Source organism: Salvelinus namaycush, chromosome 12 (genome assembly GCF_016432855.1).
Source record: "Salvelinus namaycush isolate Seneca chromosome 12, SaNama_1.0, whole genome shotgun sequence".
Classification (NCBI taxonomy): Eukaryota; Metazoa; Chordata; class Actinopteri; order Salmoniformes; family Salmonidae; genus Salvelinus; species Salvelinus namaycush.
This window is the reverse complement of record NC_052318.1, coordinates 9,758,382-9,785,929: the sequence shown is the minus strand read 5'-3', so window position 1 is coordinate 9,785,929 and position 27,548 is coordinate 9,758,382. Positions and strand designations below refer to the sequence as shown.

The window sequence follows — 27,548 nt, the reverse complement described above, 5'->3', positions numbered from 1 at the left end:
TTCTCCGGACAAGCTTTTTTCCGGATGCCCCAAACAATCGGAAAGGGGATTCATCAGAGAAAATGACTTTACCCCAGTCCTCAGCAGTCCAATCCCTGTACCTTTTGCAGAATATCAGTCTGTCCCTGATGTTTTTCCTGGAGAGAAGTCGCTTCTTTGCTGCCCTTCGTGACACCAGGCCATTCTCCAAAAGTCCTTGCCTCACTGTGCGTGCAGATGCACTCACACCTGCCTGCTGCCATTCCTGAGCAAGCTCTGGTGGTGCCCCGATCCCGCAGCTGAATCAACTTTAGGAGACAGTCCTGGCGCTTGCTGGACTTTCTTGGGCGCCCTGAAGCCTTCTTCACAACAATTGAACCGCTCTCCTTGAAGTTCTTGATGATCCGATAAATGGATGATTTAGGTGCAATCTTACTGGCAGCAATATCCTTGCTTGTGAAGCCCTATTTGTGCAAAAACAATGATGATGTTCATTGCAGGTAACCATAGTTGACAGATGAAGATGATCAATGATTCCAAGCACCACCCTCCTTTTGAAGCTTCCAGTCTGTTATTCGATCTCAATCAGCATGACAGAGTGATCTCCAGCCTTGTCCTCGTCAACACTCACACCTGTGTTAGCGAGAGAATCACTGACATGATGTCAGCTGGTCCTTTTGTGGCAGGGCTGATATGCAGTGGAAATGTTTTTTGGGATTCAGTTCATTTGCATGGCAAAGAGGGACTTTGCATTAATTGCAATTCATCTGATCACTCTTCATAACATTCTGGAATATATGCAAATTGCCATCATACAAACTGAGGCAGCAGCCTTTGTGAAAATTAATATTTGTGTCCTTCTCAAAACTTTTGGCCACGACTGTAGACAGGCAGACAGACACAGACAGACAGGCAGGTAGGCAGACAGACACATACGCAGACAGACAGTCAGGCAGACAGACAGTGCCATTATACCTACTCCTCTGGCCAATCAAAGATGATGAGCAGGGTTACTGCTGGCAGTAACTAGGAAACTCATTCAGCGGTGGTGCCTTCTTCTGCCTCCTTATCTCTGGCCCATAATCTGTCTGTCCCCCAACCACAGCCACAGGCATCCAGTACGCTCACAGGACCTGTGGTCCATACCTGGCCCTGGCCCAAACACCACTGACCACCACTGTCCATCTGCAGGAGGGTGTGGTGCCCTGGGGGGACCCTCCATGGTTTCACGCCAGTTAGATAGCTCAGACACAGGACAGAGTGGACAGGTCCGTTTGGCCACCACAGCATAGCCACAGAATGTCCAGAGAGCAGAATACAGGCCTCCTGGGTAATGATAGTCAGGCCCTAAGTTCCAGTCACGTTCAATGAAGCCTGATGAGGGATCTTCTGTTTGGCTCAATTAATAAACTGGAATCATCACAGGAATCTTCTCTGTTTGGGGTTTCACTCATATGCTACCTCTCTCTCTCTCTCTCTCTCTCTCTCTCTCTCTCTCTCTCTCTCTCTCTCTCTCTCTCTCTCTCTCTCTCTCTCTCTCTCTCTCTCTCTCTCTCTCTCTCTCTCTCTCTCTCTCTCTCTCTCTCTCTCTCTCTCTCTCTCTCTCTCTCTCTCTCTCTCTCTCTCTCTCTCTCTCTCTCTCTCTCTCTCTCTCTCTCTCTCTCTCTCTCTCTCTCTCTCTCTCTCTCTCTCTCTCTCTCTCTCTCTCTCTCTCTCTCAGGTGTGAACTCCTTCCAGGTCTACATGGCCTATAAGGACTTCTACCAGATGAGCAACAGTGAGGTACAGTGTGCTAGCTAGCCTACAGCAACACACAATGTTGGTGAGCCCTACTCGGCTCTGCTTGGCCAGCATGTGAAACACAGTCTCGCCAAACTGTAATCTATGGAAAAAATGACCATGTCTGCAAATCATGTGGCCTATATAGAGGCACTGTGGTAATGCTAGACTCGTTTAAACTGGAGCAGCCCATGCAAGACTAGTTTAGCCATGTTTTATAATAGCAGTGTGGTTTCCTATTTGTAGTTTGATGTGTTTGGACTGTGACCATTCATCTTACTGTGTTCCATTCATGTTTGTACTATGTTCTATTCATGTTTTACTATGTTCTATTCATGTTTTACTATGTTCTATTCATGTTTTACTATGTTCTATTCATGTTTTACTATGTTCTATTCATGTTTTACTATGTTCTATTCATGTTTCTACTATGTTCTATTCATGTTTTACTATGTTCTATTCATGTTTTACTATGTTCTATTCATGTTATTACTATGTTCTATTCATGTTTCTACTATGTTCTATTCATGTTATTACTATGTTCTATTCATGTTATTACTATGTTCTATTCATGTTTCTACTATGTTCTATTCATGTTTTACTATGTTCTATTCATGTTATTACTATGTTCTAATCATGTTTTACTATGTTCTATTCATGTTATTACTATGTTCTATTCATGTTATTACTGTGTTCCATTCATGTTTGTACTATGTTCTATTCATGTTTTACTATGTTCTATTCATGTTTTACTATGTTCTATTCATGTTTTACTATGTTCTATTCATGTTTTACTATGTTCTATTCATGTTTCTACTATGTTCTATTAATGTTATTACTATGTTCTATTCATGTTATTACTATGTTCTATTCATGTTTCTACTATGTTCTATTCATGTTTTACTATGTTCTATTCATGTTATTACTATGTTCTAATCATGTTTTACTATGTTCTATTCATGTTATTACTATGTTCTATTCATGTTATTACTATGTTCTATTCATGTTTGTACTATGTTCTATTCATGTTATTACTATGTTCTATTCATGTTTGTACTATGTTCTATTCATGTTATTACTATGTTCTATTCATGTTTCTACTATGTTCTATTCATGTTATTACTATGTTCTATTCATGTTATTACTATGTTCTATTCATGTTTCTACTATGTTCTATTCATGTTTTACTATGTTCTATTCATGTTATTACTATGTTCTATTCATGTTTGTACTATGTTCTATTCATGTTTGTACTATGTTCTATTCATGTTTGTACTATGTTCTATTAATGTTATTACTATGTTCTATTCGTGTTTCTACTATGTTCTAATCATCTTTGTTCTAAGCTCTAATCATGTTTGTTCTAAGTTCTAATCATGTTTGTTCTAAGTTCTAATCATGTTTCTACAGCTGTATGAGATCTTTACCTTCCTGGGAGAGATGGGTGGCATTGTGCAGGTCCATGCTGAGAATGGAGAGATCATCGCCGAGGTAACCCACTTTTCACAACAACCACCCACCCCCTCCTCTCTCCTCCCTAGTTTAACCTTTGACCTTTATCACATACATTGTCATACATTGTACTGTTCCCCCAGACTAAACTGACTCCCATGTAGACTCTGTCAGAAGGGAAGGGTGAGTGGTTAGAGTGGCTATTGCAGGAGTCACACTGACAGTAATGTGTGGATGCAGTTTATGTTAGTCTGTGTTATGACTGTAGGGTCCTGGGAGGGAGCTGGGTGGGCCTTAATAGCTGGTCTGGACTCCCTCAGAGACTTAGGGTGTCTGGGATCTGTCTGGCAGGACAGTAAAGAGGCTTCCTTGCTGTCTGTGCGCCAGATTTTAACCCACAACATAGTATCATGTCCCAACGATACCCCAAAGCTGTCCAGGGTGAATATGAGGGTGAATGTGAGGGTGAATGTGAGGGTTGATATGAGGGTGAATATGAGGGTGAATAGCACTAACTAAACCTCTATATCAGCCCGACAACAGTTAACCACTCATCACTCTCTCCCAGCCCGGGCATCTCTCAATGCAGTGTGATATTGATGCAGGGTTCAATACTTTCTGCCATCTTTCTTTTTGGGGTGCTGGTGTGTGTTTATGTGTGCGTGTGTATATATATATATATATGTATGTATGTGTGTGTGTGTGTGTGTGTGTGTGTGTGTGTGTGTGTGTGTGTGTGTGTGTGTGTGTGTGTGTGTGTCAGAGTTGGGGGTGAATTAGTGTGAACATGGTCCCTCTGTTTGTCTGTCACAGGAGCAGGCACGCATGCTGGAGATGGGCATCACTGGACCAGAGGGACACGTGCTGAGCAGGCCAGAGGAGGTGAGGCTCTCTACATAATAAAGTTGTGTGTGTGTGTGTGTCTCTCTCTCTCTCTCTCTCTGTGGGTTTGTGCGTGTGTCTTTCTCTGTGTGTGTGTGTGTGTGTCTCTCTCTCTCTCTCTCTCTCGCTCTCTCTCTCTCTCTCTCTCTCTCTCTCTCTCTCTCTCTGTGTGTGCATGTGTGTGTGTCTCTCTCTCTCTCTCTCTCTCTCTCTCTCTCTCTCTCTCTCTCTCTCTCTCTCTCTCTCTCTCTCTCTCTCTCTCTCTGTGTTTGTGCGTGTGTATCTCGACGTGTGTGTGTGTGTGTCTCAGTTGAATTTTGCGGTTAGGGTGCCCAGGACGCCCCCGGGTGGGGTGCTCGGGACAGCCCCGGATGGGTTGCTCGGGACGCCTGGTTGGGGTGCTTGGGACGGCCCCGGGTGGGGTACTCGGGACACCCGGGTGCACATGGGTTGTATTGTATGGCAGTCATGGACTAAATCAAGTTCAAGTGCACCGCTCTCTGTCTAGTAGTTATTTACTAGATATGCATAGCCATAAGTCATAGCCATAAGTCATAGACATAAGTCATAGCCATAAGTCATAGCCATAAGTCATAGCCATAAGTCATAGCCATAAGTCATAGCCATAAGTCATAGCCATAAGTCACAGCCATAAGTCACAGCCATAAGTCACAGCCATAAGTCACAGCCATAAGTCATAATCATAAGTCACAGCCATGAGTCACAGCCATAAGTCACAGCCATAAGTCTTAGCCATAAGTCACAGCCATAAGTCACAGCCATAAGTCACAGCCATAAGTCATAGCCATAAGTCATAATCATAAGTCACAGCCATGAGTCACAGCCATAAGTCATAGCCATAAGTCACAGCCATAAGTCACAGCCATAAGTCACAGCCATAAGTCATAGCCATAAGTCACAGCCATAAGTTATAGCCATAACCTTACCAAGAGTACACCACAGGATATTACAGTGGCGACGAGAACTGTTGATGTGAACCCAGTGAGGTATAAATACTTTTTCTCAGTTTCACCAACTACCAACGTCTTGGCTAACCAGCTAGCCTAACATAATCATGGCACTCATTGGACACATGTCTGTCGATATAAAGGAGGATTTTGATGAGTGACTGGCACTCTGGATGACTAATGATATTGCAGAGGAAAGTCAGTCATTGGTAGCAGGGCCTATGGATTGTTGAAAAGCTTGGTAGCCCCTAACAAACCGAGCGATAAAGACTGAGGTTAGGTTAGACTGATGATGAGGTTACCGAGGCACTGAGCACTCACTATAGGCCGCAGCCTTTGATCATAGCGGAAAGATTATGTTTACACCAACGTGATCAGAATGAGAGGGAAAGCATTGCTGTTTATGTTCCCCTTTTGCAAAAGTGGGAGGGAGAAATGGGCACCGAGCAAAAATGCTACTGTTGTGTAGAGAAATACAATTCTCAGGACTGTAGATACGAGTGCTCAGAACTAGGACTAGTAGCGCAAGTGTGCAGGAAAGCTAATAATAGCAACGAAGCAAAGATAATCACAGAAAGCAATGAGACAGGAGAAAATGCAGATGATGACATGGAACTGTTTTCAGTGTTCAGAGCGACTGACACTACTCAAGGAATTGTTCTTGAAGTGAAACTGAACAACACACCAGTTGAAATGCAAGTAGACACAGGAACTACAGTCACCATCATCTCAGAGAGCATGTAGGCTTTAGCACACATCCCACTGGAGAAAACACAAATGCAATACCACTGCTCAGCAGACTCACAGTACCAGTGCAGTACACGATGCAATGCGCAAAGCTACCACTAATGGTCGCCAAAGGCAACAAATGAGCAGTACCAGGGAGAAACCGGTTAAAACACATCCGGTTAGACTGGGAGAGCATTTTTCCAAGTGAATGACAAAAAAAGCCACTGTTCCTCAACAAAGTGTTGGAGAAACACAATCGGGTTTTCAAAGAGGGTTTAGGCCTGATCTATGAGTTCAAAACGGACATCAAGATGAAACCAGAGGCCTACCCAAAGTTTCACAAGCCAGGCCCTGTTCCTTACACCTTTACAAGAAAAGGTGGAAAAAGAGCTGAAAAGACTGGAGGGGGAGAACATAATCACCAAGTTACATCGTGGAGTACCTAGGCCACAGAAAAGAAACCCATTGTGGAGGCTGCATGTCTTAAAATTATCACATAACTCAGATATTTTCTAGCCCTGTTGAACTACTATGGCTGTTTCCTGACAAACAAGTCTACCGTACTGAAGCCCTTCCACGAGCTGCTACAAACAGTGGCAATGGAAAAAACAGAGCAAAGATGTCTTCCACAAAAGTAAGCGGATGTTACTGGACAGTCAGTGTTTGGTGCACTATGACACCAAGAGACCCTTACGCTTGTGATGCCTCGTTGTAAGGGGTTGGAGCAGTGATTTTACATGTTTTTGGGAACGGGGACTAAAAGACTCATAGCATTTGCCTCCTGAACCCTCAGTTCTAGTGAGAAAAACTAGGAGCAGATAGAGAAATAAGGGTTGGCTCTGATCTTTGGAGTTAAGAAATTTCACAAGTATCTTTATGGCCGCAGATTTACTTTTTATTTCCAGATACCAAACCACTCCTGTCCATCTTCGGACCGAAGACAGCCTACTCTGTCAACCTCAAGAATGCCACCATTCTATCAGCCTACCGTTATGACATCGAATACCACTGCTCAGCCGATCACTTAAATGCTGACACATTATCCTGGCTACCACTGGACGGAACGGAGGCACCGGAAACGGCTGGTAATGTCTTCTACTTTGCAGCGTGGGACGACATACCACTTCAAGCCACAGACATTGCCATGGGGACAAAGAGAGACACCGTGTTGTTCAAAGTGTTGGATTTCACACTGCATGGCTGGCCAAGCTATGTAGAAAGATAGGAGCTATAGGGATACTTTACCAGAAGACTGCAGCTATCAACTGACAAAGGCTGTCTACTCTGGGGTTGCAGAGTAATCATACCCACAGAAAAGCGAGGTTACTCAACGACCTGCATGAGGAGCATCCTGGAATGTGCCGCATGAAGGCCCTGGCACAAAACCATGTGTGGTGGCCAGCTAAAGACCTTGGAAACAAAGTAAACAATGTGACATTTGTATGTCAGTGAGGAACCTGTCAAACCCTGCAACGCTACACTGATACGGAAATGGCCAAGTCGAGAGTGGCAGCTTTTACACATTGGAATTTGCAGAGGAGGATCAACTTCATTTCCTTGTGCTGATTGACAGCCATTCAAAATGGATTGGAGTGGAGATACCTTGTCAATTGTACAACTGAATGCATTCAACTGAAATATGTCTTCTGCATTTAACCCAACCCCTCTGAATCAGAGAGGTGCGGGGTGCTGCCATAATCAACGTCCACGTCTTCGGCACCCGGGGAACAGTAGGTTAACTGCCTTGCTCAGGGGAAGAACGACATATTTTTACCTTGTCAGCTCTGGGATTTAATCCAGCAACCTTTCATTCACTGGCCCAATGCTCTAACCACTAGGCTACCTGGCAGTAGTAGACATTGCCAGTCCAGGGTTAGTTTAATCTGTTCAGAGACTAATTGATTGTTCTGTCTGTCTTCGTCTGCCTGTCTGTCTGTCTGCGTGTGTGTGTGTGTCGCTGTCTATCTGTCCATTCCCCCCCATCTAGCTGGAGGCAGAGGCTGTGTTCCGCGCCATCACCATCGCCAGCCAGACCAACTGTCCCCTGTATGTGACCAGGGTCATGAGCAAGAGTGCTGCCGACATCATCTCACAGGCCAGGAAAAAAGGTACACGGGTTTCCAGTGTGGCTGCGATTGTGCTTTAATTACCGTATCAAGAAGGCAGCTAACTTAGATATTTGTTAGTCACAATGAATGCATAGAAAGAAGATAATCTACCTTTCATATCAGAACACGAGAGCTGTCCTTACACCGGGTGATAAGTTAGAGATTCATCTCAAAATGGGCCTTACCCGCATGTCCCTTGGAGGTAGTTGTCCTCACCTCTTAGTGCAACTTCGCTGCTGCCTCCTAAACTCTTCTGTTCTGTAAGAGGATTGGAATGCACCTATGCCCTTATGTGCTGATCCTAGTGTTTTGGTTCACACCCTAGATTTACACTATAGGTCTGGTCTGGTTGACACACCGGATAGAAGAAGGCCCGTTTTGAGATGAATCCCTAACTTATCACCCGGGGCTCACCGTAGCAAGCTGTCAGAAAACCTGTCTCTGCCATTCATCAGGAGCCCACGGCAGAGCAGGGACAGAGTAGGCCTCTTGTACGTGATGGAGAGAAATATATACACTTTCTGAACTGAGAAGAAAAAGAGAGGAAGGGAAAGATGCATGTCCTCATGTAGGAAGCATGTAAGGGTCACTCGGTGCTCCCAAGAGGCCTTGTTTTCATCACTGGCTGGTCCCGTTCCTCAGCGCTGACATCCGATTCGTCATGTCAAAGCCCAGAGAGGGAAAGAGACTTGCAAATAGCAACAGGAAGTTAAACATGAGGCAAGGTCCAATCCAATCTTTCCTACAAACTGCTCTAGCTGGATCACCTGACCTTTTAGTTCCGTTAGATTCTCCCTTGTCATATTCCCAACTACAGTGAAATGCTTAATTTGCAAGCCCTTCCCAACAGTGCAATATACAATATCAAAATACAATTTTTTTTAAACCCAGGAGAAATAAAGGAAGAAAAAAACTGGAGAATGTAAGCTATACATGTTTACAGGGTCAGTGCCAGTACCAAATAGAAAATGTGCAAGGATACTGGACATTGTACATTTGCTACTGGCATTGACCTGGGATAAACCTAGCAAGTTAACGAGTGAGTACATTAGAAGCATGAGGTGAGTTGATTTAATGTAGTCTCACCCTGGGTGATAATATATTTTTCCCAGGTAACGTTGTGTTCGGCGAGCCAATCACGGCCAGCCTTGGGACTGACGGGACACACTATTGGAGCAAGAACTGGGCCAAGGCTGCCTCCTTTGTGACATCACCCCCCCTCAGCCCGGACCCCACCACCCCAGACTACCTGAACACATTACTGGCCAGGTAAAGAGCTCCCCCTGTTGACTGTATGACACTCCACTGACCTAGCATGTCCTCGCTGCATCAAACACGTTAGACTGATAGGGTTCTGGAGGCACTTCTAACCTCATGATGGATTTATTGTTTATTCAACCTTTATTTTGACAGGGAGTCATGCTGAGACCAAGGTCTCTTTTATAGATCAATACACACTGTACACATCAATATACACTATACACATCAATACACATCAATATACACTATACACATCAAAATACACATCAATATTCACGTCAATATACACATCAATAGACATCAAAATACACATAAATATACACATCAATATACAGTATACACATCAATATACACCGATATACACTGTACACATCAATATACACATCACAATACACATCGGTATACACATTAATATACACATCGATATACACTATACACATCAAAATACACAAATATACACCTCACTATACAGTATACACATCAATATACACATTGATATACACATCAATTCACATCAATATACACTATACACATCAATATACACTATACACATCAATAGACTTCAAAATACACATCAATATTCACGTCAATATACACATCAATAGACATCAAAATACACATCAATATACACATCAATATACACCGATATACACTGTACACATAAATATACACTATACACATCAATATACACATCGGTATACACATCAATACATCGATATACACTGTACACATCAATATACACTATACACATCAATATACACATCAATAGACATCAAAATACACATAAATATATACATCAATATACACATTGATATACACTGTACACATCAATAGACACATCAATATACACTGTACACATCAATATACACATATGGTTGCACGAGTTGGTGTGTTTGTCTGTTAGGAAAGTTAGAGTGCTCTGTAAGAAAGGGAAGACAGCTATAACTGGTAGGAGGAGACCTTGGCACCTGACTCAGAGTAATCGATCTACTTTAGTTGCAGCTCTGCTGTGTTGTCTGAGCTATTCCAGTTGTATGTGAGCTTTTTCAGCTTTTCTGTATGAAATAAACATTTCCCGGTTTGACCGGGCAGGTGTAACGCTTCTCGTGGGCTGAAGGAAGAGTGGACCAAGGTGCAGCGTTTAAAGTGTTCATGATTTAATCCAACAAAACCAAATCGAACAAAAACAACAAACAGGAGAACGAAAGCGAAACAGTTCTGTCTGGTGCAGACACAAAACAGAAAACAACTACCCACAAAACACAGGTGGGAAAAGGCTACCTAAGTATGGTTCTCAATCAGAGACAACGATAGACAGCTGCCTCTGATTGAGAACCACACCCGGCCAAACACACAGAAATACAAAACATAGAACACAAAACATAGAATGCCCACCCCAACTCACGCCCTGACCAAACCAAAATAGAGACATAAAAAGGATCTCTAAGGTCAGGGCGTGACAGCAGGGAGGGCTGAGCGTCTGTAGGTTGTAGTTTTTTCCCCTTAAATGAAGCCTAGACAACCAGGTGAGGGGAGTTCCTTACTAATCATAATTCATCAGTCATGTTCAAGGGAGGAGCGAAAACCCGCAGGCACTCGGCCCTCCGTGGAATGAGTTTGACACGTGTGCCTTAAGGGATCGTAGATCACAGCTATGATGTAAAGCAATTATTTCAGGTCTGAAGCAGTACCTGTGGAAGAGATACTCTGGAAGAGTTTCATAATTGAATCTGCTGCTGAAAGCCACTGTTGTGTGCGATGTACAACATACTGCATCTCAACACATTTCTTACTACTGTTCTAGCATGTTTCAGCTACAAAGCCATGGCTAAGTTGTTACTCTCTGTCTCTCTCTTTTCTCGCTCTTTCTCGCTCTCTTCTCTCTCGCTCTTTCTCTCGCTCTCTCTCTCTTTCACTTTCTCTCTTTCATTTTCTCTTTCTCTCTCTTTCACTTTTTCTCTCTCTCTCTTTTCTCTCTATCTCCCTCCCTCCCTCCCAGTGGTGACCTGAATGTGACTGGTAGTGCCCACTGCACCTTCAGCGTGGCCCAGAAGGCCATAGGGAAGGATGACTTCACTCAGATCCCTGAGGGTGTGAACGGAGTGGAGGAGAGGATGTCCCTCATCTGGGAGAAGGCTGTGGTGAGGATGGATGGGTGGACACCTGTCTGCATGGCATATGTCTCTCTCTCTTTCTTTGGTTGTGTCTAAAATGGCACTCTATTCCCTTTATAGTCCACTAATTTTGACATGGGCCCATATGGCTCTGGTCAAAAGTAGTGTACAATATAGGGAATAGGGTGCTATTTAGGATGCATACTCCTACCTAGTCGGTATTCATGTCATAATAATGAATTCCCCTCGACCACACCCACAAATTGGGGAAAAAAATAACATTCTTTCCCATTGACCCCAGTGTAAAAGAGACAACTTTGTTGACGATTTTTTGTTCTACTTAAATTGTGGGGACCTAGTGTCCAAGATGGTTACACGTAGTTATATGTGTGGAAACATTTCATCACAGGTAAGACATTTAACTCGTTTAGTATAGTCCGTTTGTTACTCCACTCACTACTATAGTCCGTTTGTTACTCCACTCACGACTTGTAGCTATATAGTCTGTTTGTTTGTGTTGTTGGTCTTGGCTAGCTTAATGTTCTGGTCGGTAGCTAACTAGGACTCAGTCACATGGCTGCTAGCACGTCATGAAAAGGGGCATGAGGGAAGCCCTACAATATGATGTTTTTCTAAGTAGTGAGAACACTCAGGAGCAGGCAATGTTAAAAAGTAATGTTTAGACATGTTTTACTTTTCTTTTATATAGTTTTGTAATTGAGTAAAACAAGCAGACAACAAGAACATTATTTAAGAAAAGGTCAAGTTTCTGCTGTGAGTCAAGGTGGGCGGGGCCACAGCATTCTATTTAATACCGACTGGGACTATCCTGTTTCTTTCTTTCATGTCCTTATTTTCTCAGCTTCGCTAGCCCTCACTAACCCTCTCTTTTACTAACCCTCTTAGCTACTCTGAGTACTCCACTTCCTCCAGTTTATGCTGCACATTCTCCACAGTTCACTGCAGCTCCTCCTCTCTCCTCTTCCCTAATACATCCTGGTAGTGTGGTTTAGTGATATCTCTGGATCTATTCCCCCAGCCGTTCACCCTGCTTACAGAATAAAACAGTATAGATCTCTGTCTATCTCTGGGTCTTTCCCCCAAGCCTTTCACCCTGCTTACAGAATAAAACAGTGTGTATCTCTTTTTTTCTCCTAATTCTTGTTCATGCTCTTGAACTCAGACTTGGTTTTGTATTTTCTTGACAGCTGTGTTATGAATGAAGAGTTGTGGTGCAGCTTTGCCTCAGAATTATTCACACTGGTCTGCCTTAAGACAAAAAACACATGGTCTCAGCTCTAGCATTGACAGGATGTGTGTGTGTGTGTGTGTGTGTGTGTGTGTGTGTGTGTGTGTGTGTGTGTGTGTGTGTGTGTGTGTGTGTGTGTGTGTGTGTGTGTGTGTGTGTGTGTGTGTGTGTGTGTGTGTGTGTGTGTGTGTGTGTGTGTTCTTGCGCTTGACTACAAGAGTACCCTCACCCACCAGTCAGCTGTAAAAGCGTCTTTGTTTAGCTAGCACTTCACCATTATAACATTTTGACAAGTCACCTTTTTTTCCTGCTCACTCAGACCACTGGCAAGATGGACGAGAACATGTTTGTTGCTGTGACGAGCACCAACGCCGCCAAGATCCTAAACCTGTACCCCCGTAAGGGACGGATAGCTGTGGGCTCCGATGCTGACCTGGTCATTTGGGACTCAGATGCTGTCCGCACCATCACCGCCAAGACGCACAATTCGGTAAGAGGTCAAAGGCTAGGGGTGAATAAAGTTTCAGTGACCTTTCAGTTTCTCAGAAGGGAAATTAAGTCCCTGTAGACTCCCTGCGCACAGGAGCCCAGAGCGTACACTACAGTGCAGGGTTAAACAGAGGAAGTGTCCGCTCAGGAAATCAAGCATTCTGCACTTCCTGCTGCAGGCACAGAGAACGAGGGAGGGAGTGAGAGAGAGAGAGACACAGAGACCTCAGAGAAAAGCAGAATAGTACGATGAAGAGGTGTGGAAAGACAGAAACACAGAGAGAGATATAGAACGACAAAGAGAGGGAGAGAAAGAAAGAGCTGGAAAAAGATTGGACAAGTTTTCAATGGCTTTTCCATATGTGGAAAAGATCCAACGAGACCCAAGGTTTTTACATAATGATGTCACCTTCTCGTTTCCTGCTTGTAGCCCCTCCAGACAACAAAACAAGCACATAAGAACACAGAACATAAGAACAGGGGCTCCTGTCCATGTTAATGATGGCTACAGTGATCTATTGGGCACAGTAGTTAAGTGCTTTACAACCTGTGTATCCCTCCCTCTGTAGTAAATACAAGTATCCCATTATCTGAAATGTTTGATCTGGTTAGCTTTGTATATGTTGTTGCAGATAGAACCCGGCCGTGACATCATACTTGGCAGATGTGGAGCCATTATGTCCAGTCCAGAGGAGGCTGGTGGGAGAAGCTATTGGAGGACCAGCTCATGGTAATGGCTGGAATGGAATCAGTGGAATGGAGTTTCCATATGTTTGCTGTACCATTCCATTAATTCCATTCCAGTCTTTACAATGAGCCCGTCTTCTTATAGCTCTTCCCACCAGCCTCCTCTGGTCCTGTCCTGGCCTGAATCTGGAAAAACAGCAGGGCCGTGTGCATAGGAACACACAGACCATAGAAGAGAGCGGGCAACAGATTGCAAAAAAATATGTAGAGAGAGACAGAATGATAGACAGAATAAGAGAGTTTAGTGGCAGGAGAATAGAGAGAGGGGGAATGGATCAGAGATGACCAGCGAGAGTGAAAGAGAGTAGAAAGAAAGTGGGAGAGAGAGAGAGAGAGAGGGCTAGAGAAAGAGAAGATAAAGTGGTAGAGAGGGAGAGAGTGCTAGAGAAAGAGGAAGTGTTAGGGAGAGAAGGAGAGACAGTGCTAGAAAAAAAGGGAGAGAAAGTGGTAGAGAGGGAGAGAGTGCGTAGAGAGAGTGATGCGTGGAGTCATTAGCCCCAGCTGTGCGATGGCAGCTGTTTGTCTTTAAATGCCAAAAGGAGGCATATGAGAAACAGGCCGACTGGATGATGTGGAGGAGGTGGAGAAGGAGGGTTATTTATCTCTCTTCTCCCACACATGTTGTTAATTAAGGCAGAACCATGGTCTCATCTCTACAGAGACGGCCTGCCTGCCTACCAAGCCGCCCGCCAACCCGCCTCCTCTTTTCCTCTGTCCCCACAGCCAAACTGGGCCTGTGTGTCCCATGACTCTACTTAGCTCTCCCTCAATAAGCTCTACGTCTCACTACAACACATAGAATGGCCTCTCATCAGACCAGTTTTAAGAGCAATATGTCCAAATCTGATTTACTTTAGGGGAATTAGCCGGCTCTTCATCTGAATAAGTGTGTCAGCTCATAACGTAAATCACAGACAGTCTTTGGTGCGTGAGGTCATGTGTTTCAGAGACTGTTTCTTTTTTCTTGACCTTCTGAGTCCACAAAGACACACCGATGTAAACTCATGTAAACTCTCCGGCGCCATTTGTGTCAGACGAGTGACTGTCAGACTGCAGAAATACTGGAAATAGTTGTGTTTACGTGGGAGCTGGTTGCTTCTGCATCGCTGTACTGTCATTTCCTCCGCTTGAGAGTTATGAGCACTTGAAAGTTCCTGCAGCTGCTCATCGGTTGTATAACTGGATTGTGCTTGTGAATCTCTACAGTAAGTAACGGCAGCATAACAGACTACTGGGGTGCAACGGGGAAAAGTAGGCTTGATAAATCTAGAGTTTTTGTTTTTGTAATTTGTCATTGTCCTCTCTTTTGTTGGCCTAGCATCACTGACCAAGACATACAATATCCACTTAAAGATGCACTATGCAGAAATCCGCCATTTCCTGGTTGCAACAATTATAATAGTTCACCTAATTTCAGTTTATGTGACAAAAAAAGAAAGTTTAGTGTAGAGAATCATTGTACAATTTTGAAAAATATTTTCCATAACTACAAATATTGTATTTTCAGCTGTTGGAAGCTGGTGTACAAAACCCAAACACACATTGAACCGATACACCAGATGACCTGATCGCTGAACATCTTATTCCAAACTCATGGGCATTAATATGGAGTTGGTCCCGCTCTTCTGGGAAGGCTTTCCACTAGATGTTGGAACATTGCTGTGGGGACTTGCTTCCATTCAGCCACAAGAGTATTAGTGAGGTTGGGCACTGATGTTGGGTGAATAGGCCTGGCTCGCAGTCAGCGTTCCAATTCATCCCAAAGGTGTTCGATGAGGTTGAGGTCAGGGCTATGTGCAGGGCAGTCAAGTTCTTCCACACCGATCTCGACAAACCATTTCTGTATGGACCTCACTTGGTGCATTGTCATGCTGAAACAGGAAAGGACCTTGCCCAAACTGATGCCACAAAGTTGGAAGCACAGAATCGTCTAGAATGTCATTGTATGCTGTAGAGTTAAGATTTCCCTTCACTGGAACTAAGGGACCTAGCCCGAACCATGAAAAACAGCCCCAGACCATTATTCCTCCACCACCAAACTTTACAGTTGGCACTATGCATTGGGGCAGGTAGCATTCTCCTGGCATCTGCCAAACCCAGATTTGTCCGTTGGACTGCCAGATGGTGAAGCGTGATTCATCACTCCAGAGAACGGGTTTACACTGCTCCAGAGTCCAGCCGACACTTGGCATTGCGCATGGTGATCTTAGGCTTGGTGATCTTAGGCTTTCCATGGCTGCTCGGCCATGGAAACCAATTTCATGAAGCTTTTCTTGACGAGCAGTTCTTGTGCTGACATTGCTTCCAGAGGCAGTTTGTACCTTGGTAGTGAGTGTTACAACCGAGGACAGGCGATTTCTACGCACTACTCACTTCAGCACAAGGCGGTCCCGTTCTGTGAGCTTGTGTGGCCTGTCACTTTGCGGCTGAGCCATTGTTGCTCCTAGACGTTTCCACTTGACAATAAAAGCACTTACAGTTGACCGTGGCAGCTCTAGCAGAGCAGAAATTTTATGAACTGACTTGTTGGAAAGGTGACATCCTATGATGGTGCCACATTGAAGGTCACTGAGCTCATCAGTAAGGCCATTCTTCTGCCAATGTTTGTCTATGGAGATTGCCTGGCTTTGTGCTCGATTTTATACACCTGTCAGCAACGGGTGTGGTTGAAATAGCCGAATCCACTAATTTGAAGGGGTCCACATACTTTTGTATATCTAGTGTGTACTGCTTCTTAGACTTGCTTTCTTTCAATGAGAATGACAGATCTATAACTCAGTTTTATGTGAATATGGTGGGGTCACACAAAAGTTATATATTTCAGCTTTAATGTATAACGTGTTTGACTCTGCGTGTGTTTGACTCTGTGTGTGTTTGACTCTGTGTGTGTTTGACTCTGTGTGTGTTTGACGATGTGTTGGTTTGACTCTGTGTGTGTTTGACTTTGTGTGTGTTTGACTCTGCGTGTGTTTGACGATGTGTTGGTTTGACTCTGTGTGTGTTTGAATGTGTTTGACTTTGTGTGCACGTGTGCCTGCAGTCATGTCTATGCTTGTGTGTATTCCAGGCTGCTGAGTACAATGTGTTTGAGGGCATGGAGCTCCGTGGTGCCCCCTCGGTGGTGATCTGCCAGGGGAAGCTGGTGCTGGAGGATGGGAACCTGCACGCCACCTCCGGGGTCGGCCGCTTCATCCCCTGCACCCCCTTCCCGGACTTTGCTTACAAGCGCATCAAGGCCAGGAAGCAGGTAAAAGATGCTCGCCTCTCTCTCCTTACTGTCTAGTCAACGTCTGAGTAACTGTCTCTGGACTCTGAGTAACTGTCTCTGGACTCTGAGTAACTGTCTCTGGACTCTGAGTAACTGTCTCTGGACTCTGAGTAACTGTCTCCCTTTTATACAATGATTTAACAATATGAAAGTATTTCCAATGAACATACTGTATTCCTAACGCTTCAGTTCTGTCTTAGAATAAGTTTTATATGGATGGTTTTGTCACGGACAGCGTTAGTATGTGACACTGAGCCAAGGACTGTGAGGTCTGTGAGGCGGAAGGTAAGCCTAGCAGTTACGAGCGTTGGGCCCGTAAGGTTGCTCGTTCGATTCCTTGAGCCGACTAGGTGAAAAATCTTTCAATGTGCCCTTGAGCAAGGCACTTAACCTTAATTGCTTCTGTAAGTCGCTCTGGATAAGAGCATCTGCTAAATGACAAAACAAATAATACAAAATAATAGAAGGTCAGTGAGTTGGGGACATCTAGAAGTGTTTTCTCAGTGGTCAGGGATTAATCAGCTCTAATCTGATGCAGAGCTGAGATGAGCCATTCAGCACCCACAAACATGGAAGATGTCACCGCAGCTTTCCATTAAAGACAGCTTAGCTTTACACTAATGCACACTGCTGTGGCTCAGCCCATGCCACGCATCATCAGATGTACCATCAATCTCAATGTACATTACATACCTGTAATGTGGGATGTGTGGGAGATAAGTGTTATGTCAGACTTGAGGATTCATGTCAGGGGCGTCGGCTGTTGGCTGTAGGTTACATACTGTAACAACTGACTGCTAGGGAGTGCCTGTTGTAGCCATGTGTATGGTTATAACAATGGTTTTGAAGGGATATGATGTGTTCATGGGGTTGCTCATATTGCTGGTGTTTGGTGGATACTCAACAGGAACAACAGTGTGCTATTTTAAGTGGATATTTCAACACAAGTGGGTTATATTAAATGAGTTGTGTTCAACTTGAAACGGCTACCCTCCAATTCTGCCATCATTCTCTTTTTGCCCAGACTATAGAGATGTTTCTTTGGTGAGACCTATGTATTAATGCAATGTTGATCTTGGTGGCAGTAAGTCTTTTCTGATGCTCCTAGCTCAGCTTCCAGGGATTCCTTAGTCACATGACCCTAGGACAGCATGTCCAATAAGAACTGAGTCTGTCAGTAAATCTGGAAGTGCTTTCCTTAGGAAAACACTGGGTGAAATATGCATTGGCACAAAGCATTCTACAAACAACCCCATGAATCTAATTCTAATCAAGCATTGTCATGGAGAACTGTTATAAAGTTACCAACAGAAATGATCATCTTTCTCTTTTCTCTCTTTCTCCATATTTCTCCTTCTCTCTCCCTCTCTCCCTTTATCACCCCTGTCTCCCTCTCTCTCAGTTGGCAGTCCTGCGGGCAGTGCCCAGGGGCATGTATGACGGTCCTGTGTCTGACTTCTCGCCCATGTCTCGTGGTGGTACCCCCTCAGCGTCTGCCCGTACCTCCCCCACCAAGCAGCCTGTGAGGAACCTGCACCACTCCGGCTTTAGCTTAGCAGGTAACCCTGCACAGCGTGGTGAGCTTCAGCTACCTTTTCATTTACCCATCCGCTTTCCCATCCCTTGTTGTCATAGGAAGTGCCAGGAACCTGACACACACACACACACACACACACACACACACACACACACACACACACACACACACACACACACACACACACACACACACACACACACACACACACACACACACACACACTCAACAGTCAGCAATGACATATTACAATGCACTTCACACATGATACAGTATGTTTCCAAGGTCGACTTTGCCATTTGTCTGCTGGAGTTACAATAACCTTCAGGTGAAATTTGACATTTTACCATAATCACATTTTAAGCCTTAATTTCATAATTTGTTTGTGGTAACTAATGCTCACAGCAAAATACTGTTGTCCCTCAGCCGTCCTGGTACTTCCAGACAGTGCTCTTTGTGTTTCACAAGTCATTTAGTTATTTCTTAACTTTTTGTCACAACATTGATTTGATTGATTTCAGCTTCACACAGATTTATCTTGTCTCTCTCTCTCTCTCTCTCTCTCTCTCTCTCTCTCTCTCTCTCTCTCTCTCTCTCTCTCTCTCTCTGTCTCTGTCTCTGTCTCTCTCTCTGTCTCTCTCTCTCTCTCTCTCTCTCTCTCTCTCTCTCTCTCTCTCTCTCTCTCTCTCTCTCGGAGGAAACTGGCTGGAGCTGGCTTTGTTAATGGGAAGCCTAAAGAGACAGTACTCTAATCCTGTTTGTCTGTTAGGTCCCCCCACCACAGAGGATATCCTCATCCTGATGCTTAAAGAGACAGTACTCTAATCCTGTTTGTCTGTTAGGTCCCCCCACCACAGAGGATATCCTCATCCTGATGCTTAAAGAGACAGTACTCTAATCCTGTTTGTCTGTTAGGTCCCCCCACCACAGAGGATATCCTCATCCTGATGCTTAAAGAGACAGCGCTCTAATCCTGTTTGTCTGTTAGGTCCCCCCACCACAGAGGATATCCTCATCCTGATGCTTAAAGAGACAGTGCTCTAATCCTGTTTGTCTGTTAGGTCCCCCCACCACAGAGGATATCCTCATCCTGATGCTTAAAGAGACAGTACTCTAATCCTGTTTGTCTGTTAGGTCCCCCCACCACAGAGGATATCCTCATCCTGATGCTTAAAGAGACAGTACTCTAATCCTGTTTGTCTGTTAGGTCCCCCCACCACAGAGGATATCCTCATCCTGATGCTTAAAGAGACAGTACTCTAATCCTGTTTGTCTGTTAGGTCCCCCCACCACAGAGGATATCCTCATCCTGATGCTTAAAGAGACAGCGCTCTAATCCTGTTTGTCTGTTAGGTCCCCCCACCACAGAGGATATCCTCATCCTGATGCTTAAAGAGACAGTGCTCTAATCCTGTTTGTCTGTTAGGTCCCCCCACCACAGAGGATATCCTCATCCTGATGCTTAAAGAGACAGCGCTCTAATCCTGTTTGTCTGTTAGGTCCCCCCACCACAGAGGATATCCTCATCCTGATGCTTAAAGAGACAGTACTCTAATCCTGTTTCTGTTAGGTCCCCCACCACAGAGGATATCCTCATCCTGATGCTTAAAGAGACAGTACTCTAATCCTGTTTGTCTGTTAGGTCCCCCCACCACAGAGGATATCCTCATCCTGATGCTTAAAGAGACAGTGCTCTAATCCTGTTTCTGTTAGGTCCCCCCACCACAGAGGATATCCTCATCCTGATGCTTAAAGAGACAGCGCTCTAATCCTGTTTGTCTGTTAGGTCCCCCCACCACAGAGGATATCCTCATCCTGATGCTTAAAGAGACAGTACTCTAATCCTGTTTCTGTTAGGTCCCCCCACCACAGAGGATATCCTCATCCTGATGCTTAAAGAGACAGTACTCTAATCCTGTTTGTCTGTTAGGTCCCCCCACCCCAGAGGATATCCTCATCCTGATGCTTAAAGAGACAGTACTCTAATCCTGTTTGTCTGTTAGGTCCCCCCACCACAGAGGATATCCTCATCCTGATGCTTAAAGAGACAGTACTCTAATCCTGTTTGTCTATTAGGTCCCCCACCACAGAGTATATCCTCATCCTGATGCTTAAAGAGACAGTACTCTAATCCTGTTTCTGTTAGGTCCCCCCACCACAGAGGATATCCTCATCCTGATGCTTAAAGAGACAGTACTCTAATCCTGTTTGTCTGTTAGGTCCCCCCACCACAGAGGATATCCTCATCCTGATGCTTAAAGAGACAGTGCTCTAATCCTGTTTGTCTGTTAGGTCCCCCCACCACAGAGGATATCCTCATCCTGATGCTTAAAGAGACAGTACTCTAATCCTGTTTGTCTGTTAGGTCCCCCCACCACAGAGGATATCCTCATCCTGATGCTTAAAGAGACAGTACTCTAATCCTGTTTGTCTATTAGGTCCCCCACCACAGAGGATATCCTCATCCTGATGCTTAAAGAGACAGTGCTCTAATCCTGTTTGTCTGTTAGGTCCCCCCACCACAGAGGATATCCTCATCCTGATGCTTAAAGAGACAGTACTCTAATCCTGTTTCTGTTAGGTCCCCCCACCACAGAGGATATCCTCATCCTGATGCTTAAAGAGACAGTGCTCTAATCCTGTTTGTCTGTTAGGTCCCCCCACCACAGAGGATATCCTCATCCTGATGCTTAAAGAGACAGTGCTCTAATCCTGTTTGTCTGTTAGGTCCCCCCACCACAGAGGATATCCTCATCCTGATGCTTAAAGAGACAGTGCTCTAATCCTGTTTGTCTGTTAGGTCCCCCTACCACAGAGGATATCCTCATCCTGATGCTTAAAGAGACAGTACTCTAATCCTGTTTGTCTGTTAGGTCCCCCCACCACAGAGGATATCCTCATCCTGATGCTTAAAGAGACAGTGCTCTAATCCTGTTTCTGTTAGGTCCCCCCACCACAGAGGATATCCTCATCCTGATGCTTAAAGAGACAGCGCTCTAATCCTGTTTGTCTGTTAGGTCCCCCCACCACAGAGGATATCCTCATCCTGATGCTTAAAGAGACAGTACTCTAATCCTGTTTCTGTTAGGTCCCCCCACCACAGAGGATATCCTCATCCTGATGCTTAAAGAGACAGTGCTCTAATCCTGTTTGTCTGTTAGGTCCCCCCACCACAGAGGATATCCTCATCCTGATGCTTAAAGAGACAGTGCTCTAATCCTGTTTGTCTGTTAGGTCCCCCCACCACAGAGGATATCCTCATCCTGATGCTTAAAGAGACAGTGCTCTAATCCTGTTTGTCTGTTAGGTCCCCCTACCACAGAGGATATCCTCATCCTGATGCTTAAAGAGACAGTACTCTAATCCTGTTTGTCTGTTAGGTCCCCCCACCACAGAGGATATCCTCATCCTGATGCTTAAAGAGACAGTGCTCTAATCCTGTTTCTGTTAGGTCCCCCCACCACAGAGGATATCCTCATCCTGATGCTTAAAGAGACAGTACTCTAATCCTGTTTGTCTGTTAGGTCCCCCCACCACAGAGGATATCCTCATCCTGATGCTTAAAGAGACAGTGCTCTAATCCTGTTTGTCTGTTAGGTCCCCCCACCACAGAGGATATCCTCATCCTGATGCTTAAAGAGACAGTGCTCTAATCCTGTTTGTCTGTTAGGTCCCCCCACCACAGAGGATATCCTCATCCTGATGCTTAAAGAGACAGTGCTCTAATCCTGTTTGTCTGTTAGGTCCCCCTACCACAGAGGATATCCTCATCCTGATGCTTAAAGAGACAGTACTCTAATCCTGTTTGTCTGTTAGGTCCCCCCACCACAGAGGATATCCTCATCCTGATGCTTAAAGAGACAGTGCTCTAATCCTGTTTCTGTTAGGTCCCCCCACCACAGAGGATATCCTCATCCTGATGCTTAAAGAGACAGCGCTCTAATCCTGTTTGTCTGTTAGGTCCCCCCACCACAGAGGATATCCTCATCCTGATGCTTAAAGAGACAGTACTCTAATCCTGTTTCTGTTAGGTCCCCCCACCACAGAGGATATCCTCATCCTGATGCTTAAAGAGACAGTACTCTAATCCTGTTTGTCTGTTAGGTCCCCCCACCACAGAGGATATCCTCATCCTGATGCTTAAAGAGACAGTACTCTAATCCTGTTTGTCTGTTAGGTCCCCCCACCACAGAGGATATCCTCATCCTGATGCTTAAAGAGACAGTACTCTAATCCTGTTTGTCTATTAGGTCCCCCACCACAGAGTATATCCTCATCCTGATGCTTAAAGAGACAGTACTCTAATCCTGTTTCTGTTAGGTCCCCCCACCACAGAGGATATCCTCATCCTGATGCTTAAAGAGACAGTACTCTAATCCTGTTTGTCTGTTAGGTCCCCCCACCACAGAGGATATCCTCATCCTGATGCTTAAAGAGACAGTGCTCTAATCCTGTTTGTCTGTTAGGTCCCCCCACCACAGAGGATATCCTCATCCTGATGCTTAAAGAGACAGTACTCTAATCCTGTTTGTCTGTTAGGTCCCCCCACCACAGAGGATATCCTCATCCTGATGCTTAAAGAGACAGTACTCTAATCCTGTTTGTCTATTAGGTCCCCCACCACAGAGGATATCCTCATCCTGATGCTTAAAGAGACAGTGCTCTAATCCTGTTTGTCTGTTAGGTCCCCCCACCACAGAGGATATCCTCATCCTGATGCTTAAAGAGACAGTACTCTAATCCTGTTTCTGTTAGGTCCCCCCACCACAGAGGATATCCTCATCCTGATGCTTAAAGAGACAGTGCTCTAATCCTGTTTGTCTGTTAGGTCCCCCCACCACAGAGGATATCCTCATCCTGATGCTTAAAGAGACAGTGCTCTAATCCTGTTTGTCTGTTAGGTCCCCCCACCACAGAGGATATCCTCATCCTGATGCTTAAAGAGACAGTGCTCTAATCCTGTTTGTCTGTTAGGTCCCCCTACCACAGAGGATATCCTCATCCTGATGCTTAAAGAGACAGTACTCTAATCCTGTTTGTCTGTTAGGTCCCCCCACCACAGAGGATATCCTCATCCTGATGCTTAAAGAGACAGTACTCTAATCCTGTTTGTCTGTTAGGTCCCCCCACCACAGAGGATATCCTCATCCTGATGCTTAAAGAGACAGCGCTCTAATCCTGTTTGTCTGTTAGGTCCCCCACCACAGAGGATATCCTCATCCTGATGCTTAAAGAGACAGTACTCTAATCCTGTTTGTCTGTTAGGTCCCCCACCACAGAGGATATCCTCATCCTGATGCTTAAAGAGACAGTACTCTAATCCTGTTTGTCTATTAGGTCCCCCACCACAGAGTATATCCTCATCCTGATGCTTAAAGAGACAGTATTCTAATCCTGTTTCTGTTAGGTCCCCCACCACAGAGGATATCCTCATCCTGATGCTTAAAGAGACAGTACTCTAATCCTGTTTGTCTGTTAGGTCCCCCCACCACAGAGGATATCCTCATCCTGATGCTTAAAGAGACAGTACTCTAATCCTGTTTGTCTGTTAGGTCCCCCCACCACAGAGGATATCCTCATCCTGATGCTTAAAGAGACAGTACTCTAATCCTGTTTGTCTGTTAGGTCCCCCCACCACAGAGGATATCCTCATCCTGATGCTTAAAGAGACAGTACTCTAATCCTGTTTGTCTGTTAGGTCCCCCACCACAGAGGATATCCTCATCCTGATGCTTAAAGAGACAGTACTCTAATCCTGTTTGTCTATTAGGTCCCCCACCACAGAGTATATCCTCATCCTGATGCTTAAAGAGACAGTACTCTAATCCTGTTTCTGTTAGGTCCCCCACCACAGAGGATATCCTCATCCTGATGCTTAAAGAGACAGTACTCTAATCCTGTTTGTCTGTTAGGTCCCCCCACCACAGAGGATATCCTCATCCTGATGCTTAAAGAGACAGTACTCTAATCCTGTTTGTCTGTTAGGTCCCCCCACCACAGAGGATATCCTCATCCTGATGCTTAAAGAGACAGTACTCTAATCCTGTTTGTCTGTTAGGTCCCCCCACCACAGAGGATATCCTCATCCTGATGCTTAAAGAGACAGTACTCTAATCCTGTTTGTCTGTTAGTTCCCCCCACCACAGAGGATGTCCCCATCCTGATGCTTAAAGAGACAGTACTCTAATCCTGTTTGTCTGTTAGGTCCCCCCACCACAGAGGATATCCTCATCCTGATGCTTAAAGAGACAGTACTCTAATCCTGTTTGTCTGTTAGGTCCCCCCACCACAGAGGATATCCTCATCCTGATGCTTAAAGAGACAGTACTCTAATCCTGTTTGTCTGTTAGTTCCCCCCACCACAGAGGATGTCCCCATCCTGATGCTTAAAGAGACAGTACTCTAATCCTGTTTGTCTGTTAGGTCCCCCCACCACAGAGGATATCCTCATCCTGATGCTTAAAGAGACAGTACTCTAATCCTGTTTGTCTGTTAGGTCCCCCCACCACAGAGGATATCCTCATCCTGATGCTTAAAGAGACAGCGCTCTAATCCTGTTTGTCTGTTAGGTCCCCCCACCACAGAGGATATCCTCATCCTGATGCTTAAAGAGACAGCGCTCTAATCCTGTTTGTCTGTTAGGTCCCCCCACCACAGAGGATGTCCCCATCCGGCCAGCGGGACGCCGCATTGTAATTCCCCCTGGTGGTCGCTCCAACATCACATCCCTCAGCTAAGAGGTTTAACCAGAAGAGACACCAGTCAGAAGATGACAACAGCCATTGGGAGACGACGGAGACATGATTAGTTAAAACAAGTTAAGTTGAGTAAAACACTGAATCCTCATGCCTTACCAGCCACAATGCTACCTGCTTAAGCTTCTAAAAGCTCAGTACTACTCCTCCTAGGGAATTGCAGGTCAGTCACTAAAACAAAATATTCATTTAAAGTACATTTGTTTACAAAAAGATTGGGTTTGTATGGTCTGGAATAACAGGAGCATGTTCATAACCAGAGTATAGGGGATCAATTTCTATTACTGTCCCTCATCGTCTACGTTAGTCATTGTGTCAACTGTGTATTGACATTTTAGGCAATACTCTGAATTTATAATATAGTTAAATAAACCTCATGATACCAATTTCCACAGTGTTCTGATGCTTGTTACCTAGGAAAAGTAATACGGCCTTTTTCTTCCATCATGTTTGGCTTTCACCCTTTTTCAGTGCTAGTCTGCTGATTTAGTTCCCTAGCAATGTAATGATAACATGCAGTAACGTCCATAACTGATAGGTGGCATTGTGAGTACGTATGATTGATGTAATGTAGCTTTGTGAATGATGTTGTTCGTTGCCTCCCTGGGTTGTTGAACCAGGAGTGATAGTCATTAGAGATGGTCTTGTTTCTTATTTTTCTTGAAGATAAAAACTTATCTGGTATTACAATATTATTTTGCAAACATGCAATAGCATATTATAAGGTAGAAATGGTTGTCATGTTTAATTTTCCCCCTGCGCTCTGCTCCGCTCCATCCTGGCTGTAGATTACATTGTGAGAAACCGTCCTTTGCATTTGCTTCAAGCTTAATGCCTGTTCCTATTCATACCTTTTAGCAAGTCATCTGGGTGGTTAAGAAAACATGTAACCCTTGCACAAGAAGTAAAACCAAGCTTAACTTCCATGGCCTGGGTCGTGAAATTGTAATTATGAGCTTTGTGAACAATAATAATAATACATTAAATAATACATTAAAAAAAATGTTTATGTTAAAAGTAACAAATCTTTGAAATCACAGTAATTTACCTCTGGCTTTATTTCTATTTTCCTGACAATGTGGGCTCTCGTTTTGAAGCAACAGACCATCATTCCCTGCATTCAACAACATAACATTGAAAGATAATCTTGTGCTGGTTTAAATGGCAACACTCCGAGAGAGTCCCCACAATGCTGTACACTTCAGCTGACTGACAGCCCTTGGTTTGGTATCTAACTAACACCAAGGGGAGGACAGACCGGCGTAACCCTGGGTCACTCTCTTTCAGAGCCCTTTTCTATGCTTCTGGTCTGTTTACCTGTCCCAGACAAGGCAGGGGATTGTAGTATGTTTTTAGAATGAGGCTAGGAGGAGGAGGAGGAGGATGAGGAGAGCTTTATTTTTGCTCTCCCAATCAGCTGAGGAAGAGGTCGTGAGGTCATTGTTTTTTACTGAGTGATGATGTGGAATTCCAAGCAATCCAAGTGGTGATTATATTTATGTTAGTTTGACTTGATAGTTTTTATGTCTTTTTTTACTGTTGTATCAAAACCCAGAGAAGGCAGGTCAAAACAACATTGAGGTGTGATGTGGTGGTATGAACTGTTCCTGAATAAACATGAGTTGCAACTGACTGGTTGTCTCTGTTTGATTTCTCAATATACAGTATAGTAGATGTAAAAATATACCTTTTAATGTACTCTGAACATGACCGGTCCAGGAGGAATCACATTCTTGCCAGAGCACCTTGTTAAGAACATCTCATAGAAATGTGATGTGTAGATCTGACAGTTAGTTGTCTGTACCATGTATTAGATAGAGTAGAATTGCTGTTATATTACATCCTCTATCTGCATCATTTTAGCTTGATATCGCTATGGGAATTTCCCATTTTCAGACCCATTGTTAAGCCTAGCAGTATTCTTGTCACCGCTCTGTTATAATTGTTATGTTTTATAGCCAGTTAAAGTCTCATGACATCACTTTTGATGGGTGTAATTATGACAGGCTGAGAAGATTTCCGCTATTAAAACACCATCTCAGTCTGGAGTGGGAGATGGAGTCCAAACAGAGCCAGTTCACAATAAGAACTTACATAAACCCTCCCAAGATAATGTAGCTGTCAGTGACCAGTTATTTTATATGCCCATTTACAACAGATGAGCTTGTACAGTATGGGGGGTAAGAGATCCTTTGAGGAGAAATCCCATTAAGATGACTGTTATTCTTATCG

The 27,548-nt window shown here is 44.4% G+C and overlaps 1 protein-coding gene across 2 annotated transcripts in view; it reads left to right on the top strand.

Annotated features, from left to right (window-relative positions):
- LOC120056873 (dihydropyrimidinase-related protein 3) overlaps window positions 1-26,948 on the top strand; it is a 44,424-nt gene extending 17,476 nt beyond the window's left edge. The window contains exons 5-14 of one of the 2 annotated variants that reach the window (XM_039005130.1): window positions 1,700-1,761; window positions 3,169-3,249; window positions 4,024-4,092; window positions 7,777-7,897; window positions 9,010-9,166; window positions 11,157-11,298; window positions 12,840-13,010; window positions 16,824-17,003; window positions 18,427-18,583; window positions 25,204-26,948. In XM_039005130.1, the coding sequence (XP_038861058.1) occupies window positions 1,700-1,761; window positions 3,169-3,249; window positions 4,024-4,092; window positions 7,777-7,897; window positions 9,010-9,166; window positions 11,157-11,298; window positions 12,840-13,010; window positions 16,824-17,003; window positions 18,427-18,583; window positions 25,204-25,298 (1,235 nt within the window). In that variant the 3' untranslated portion in view covers window positions 25,299-26,948. Of the gene's footprint in view, window positions 1-1,699; window positions 1,762-3,168; window positions 3,250-4,023; window positions 4,093-7,776; window positions 7,898-9,009; window positions 9,167-11,156; window positions 11,299-12,839; window positions 13,011-16,823; window positions 17,004-18,426; window positions 18,602-25,203 lie in introns of both variants that reach the window. The other variant, XM_039005129.1, reaches the window with a different exon arrangement.
- The last annotated feature ends 600 nt before the right edge of the window (window positions 26,949-27,548 follow it).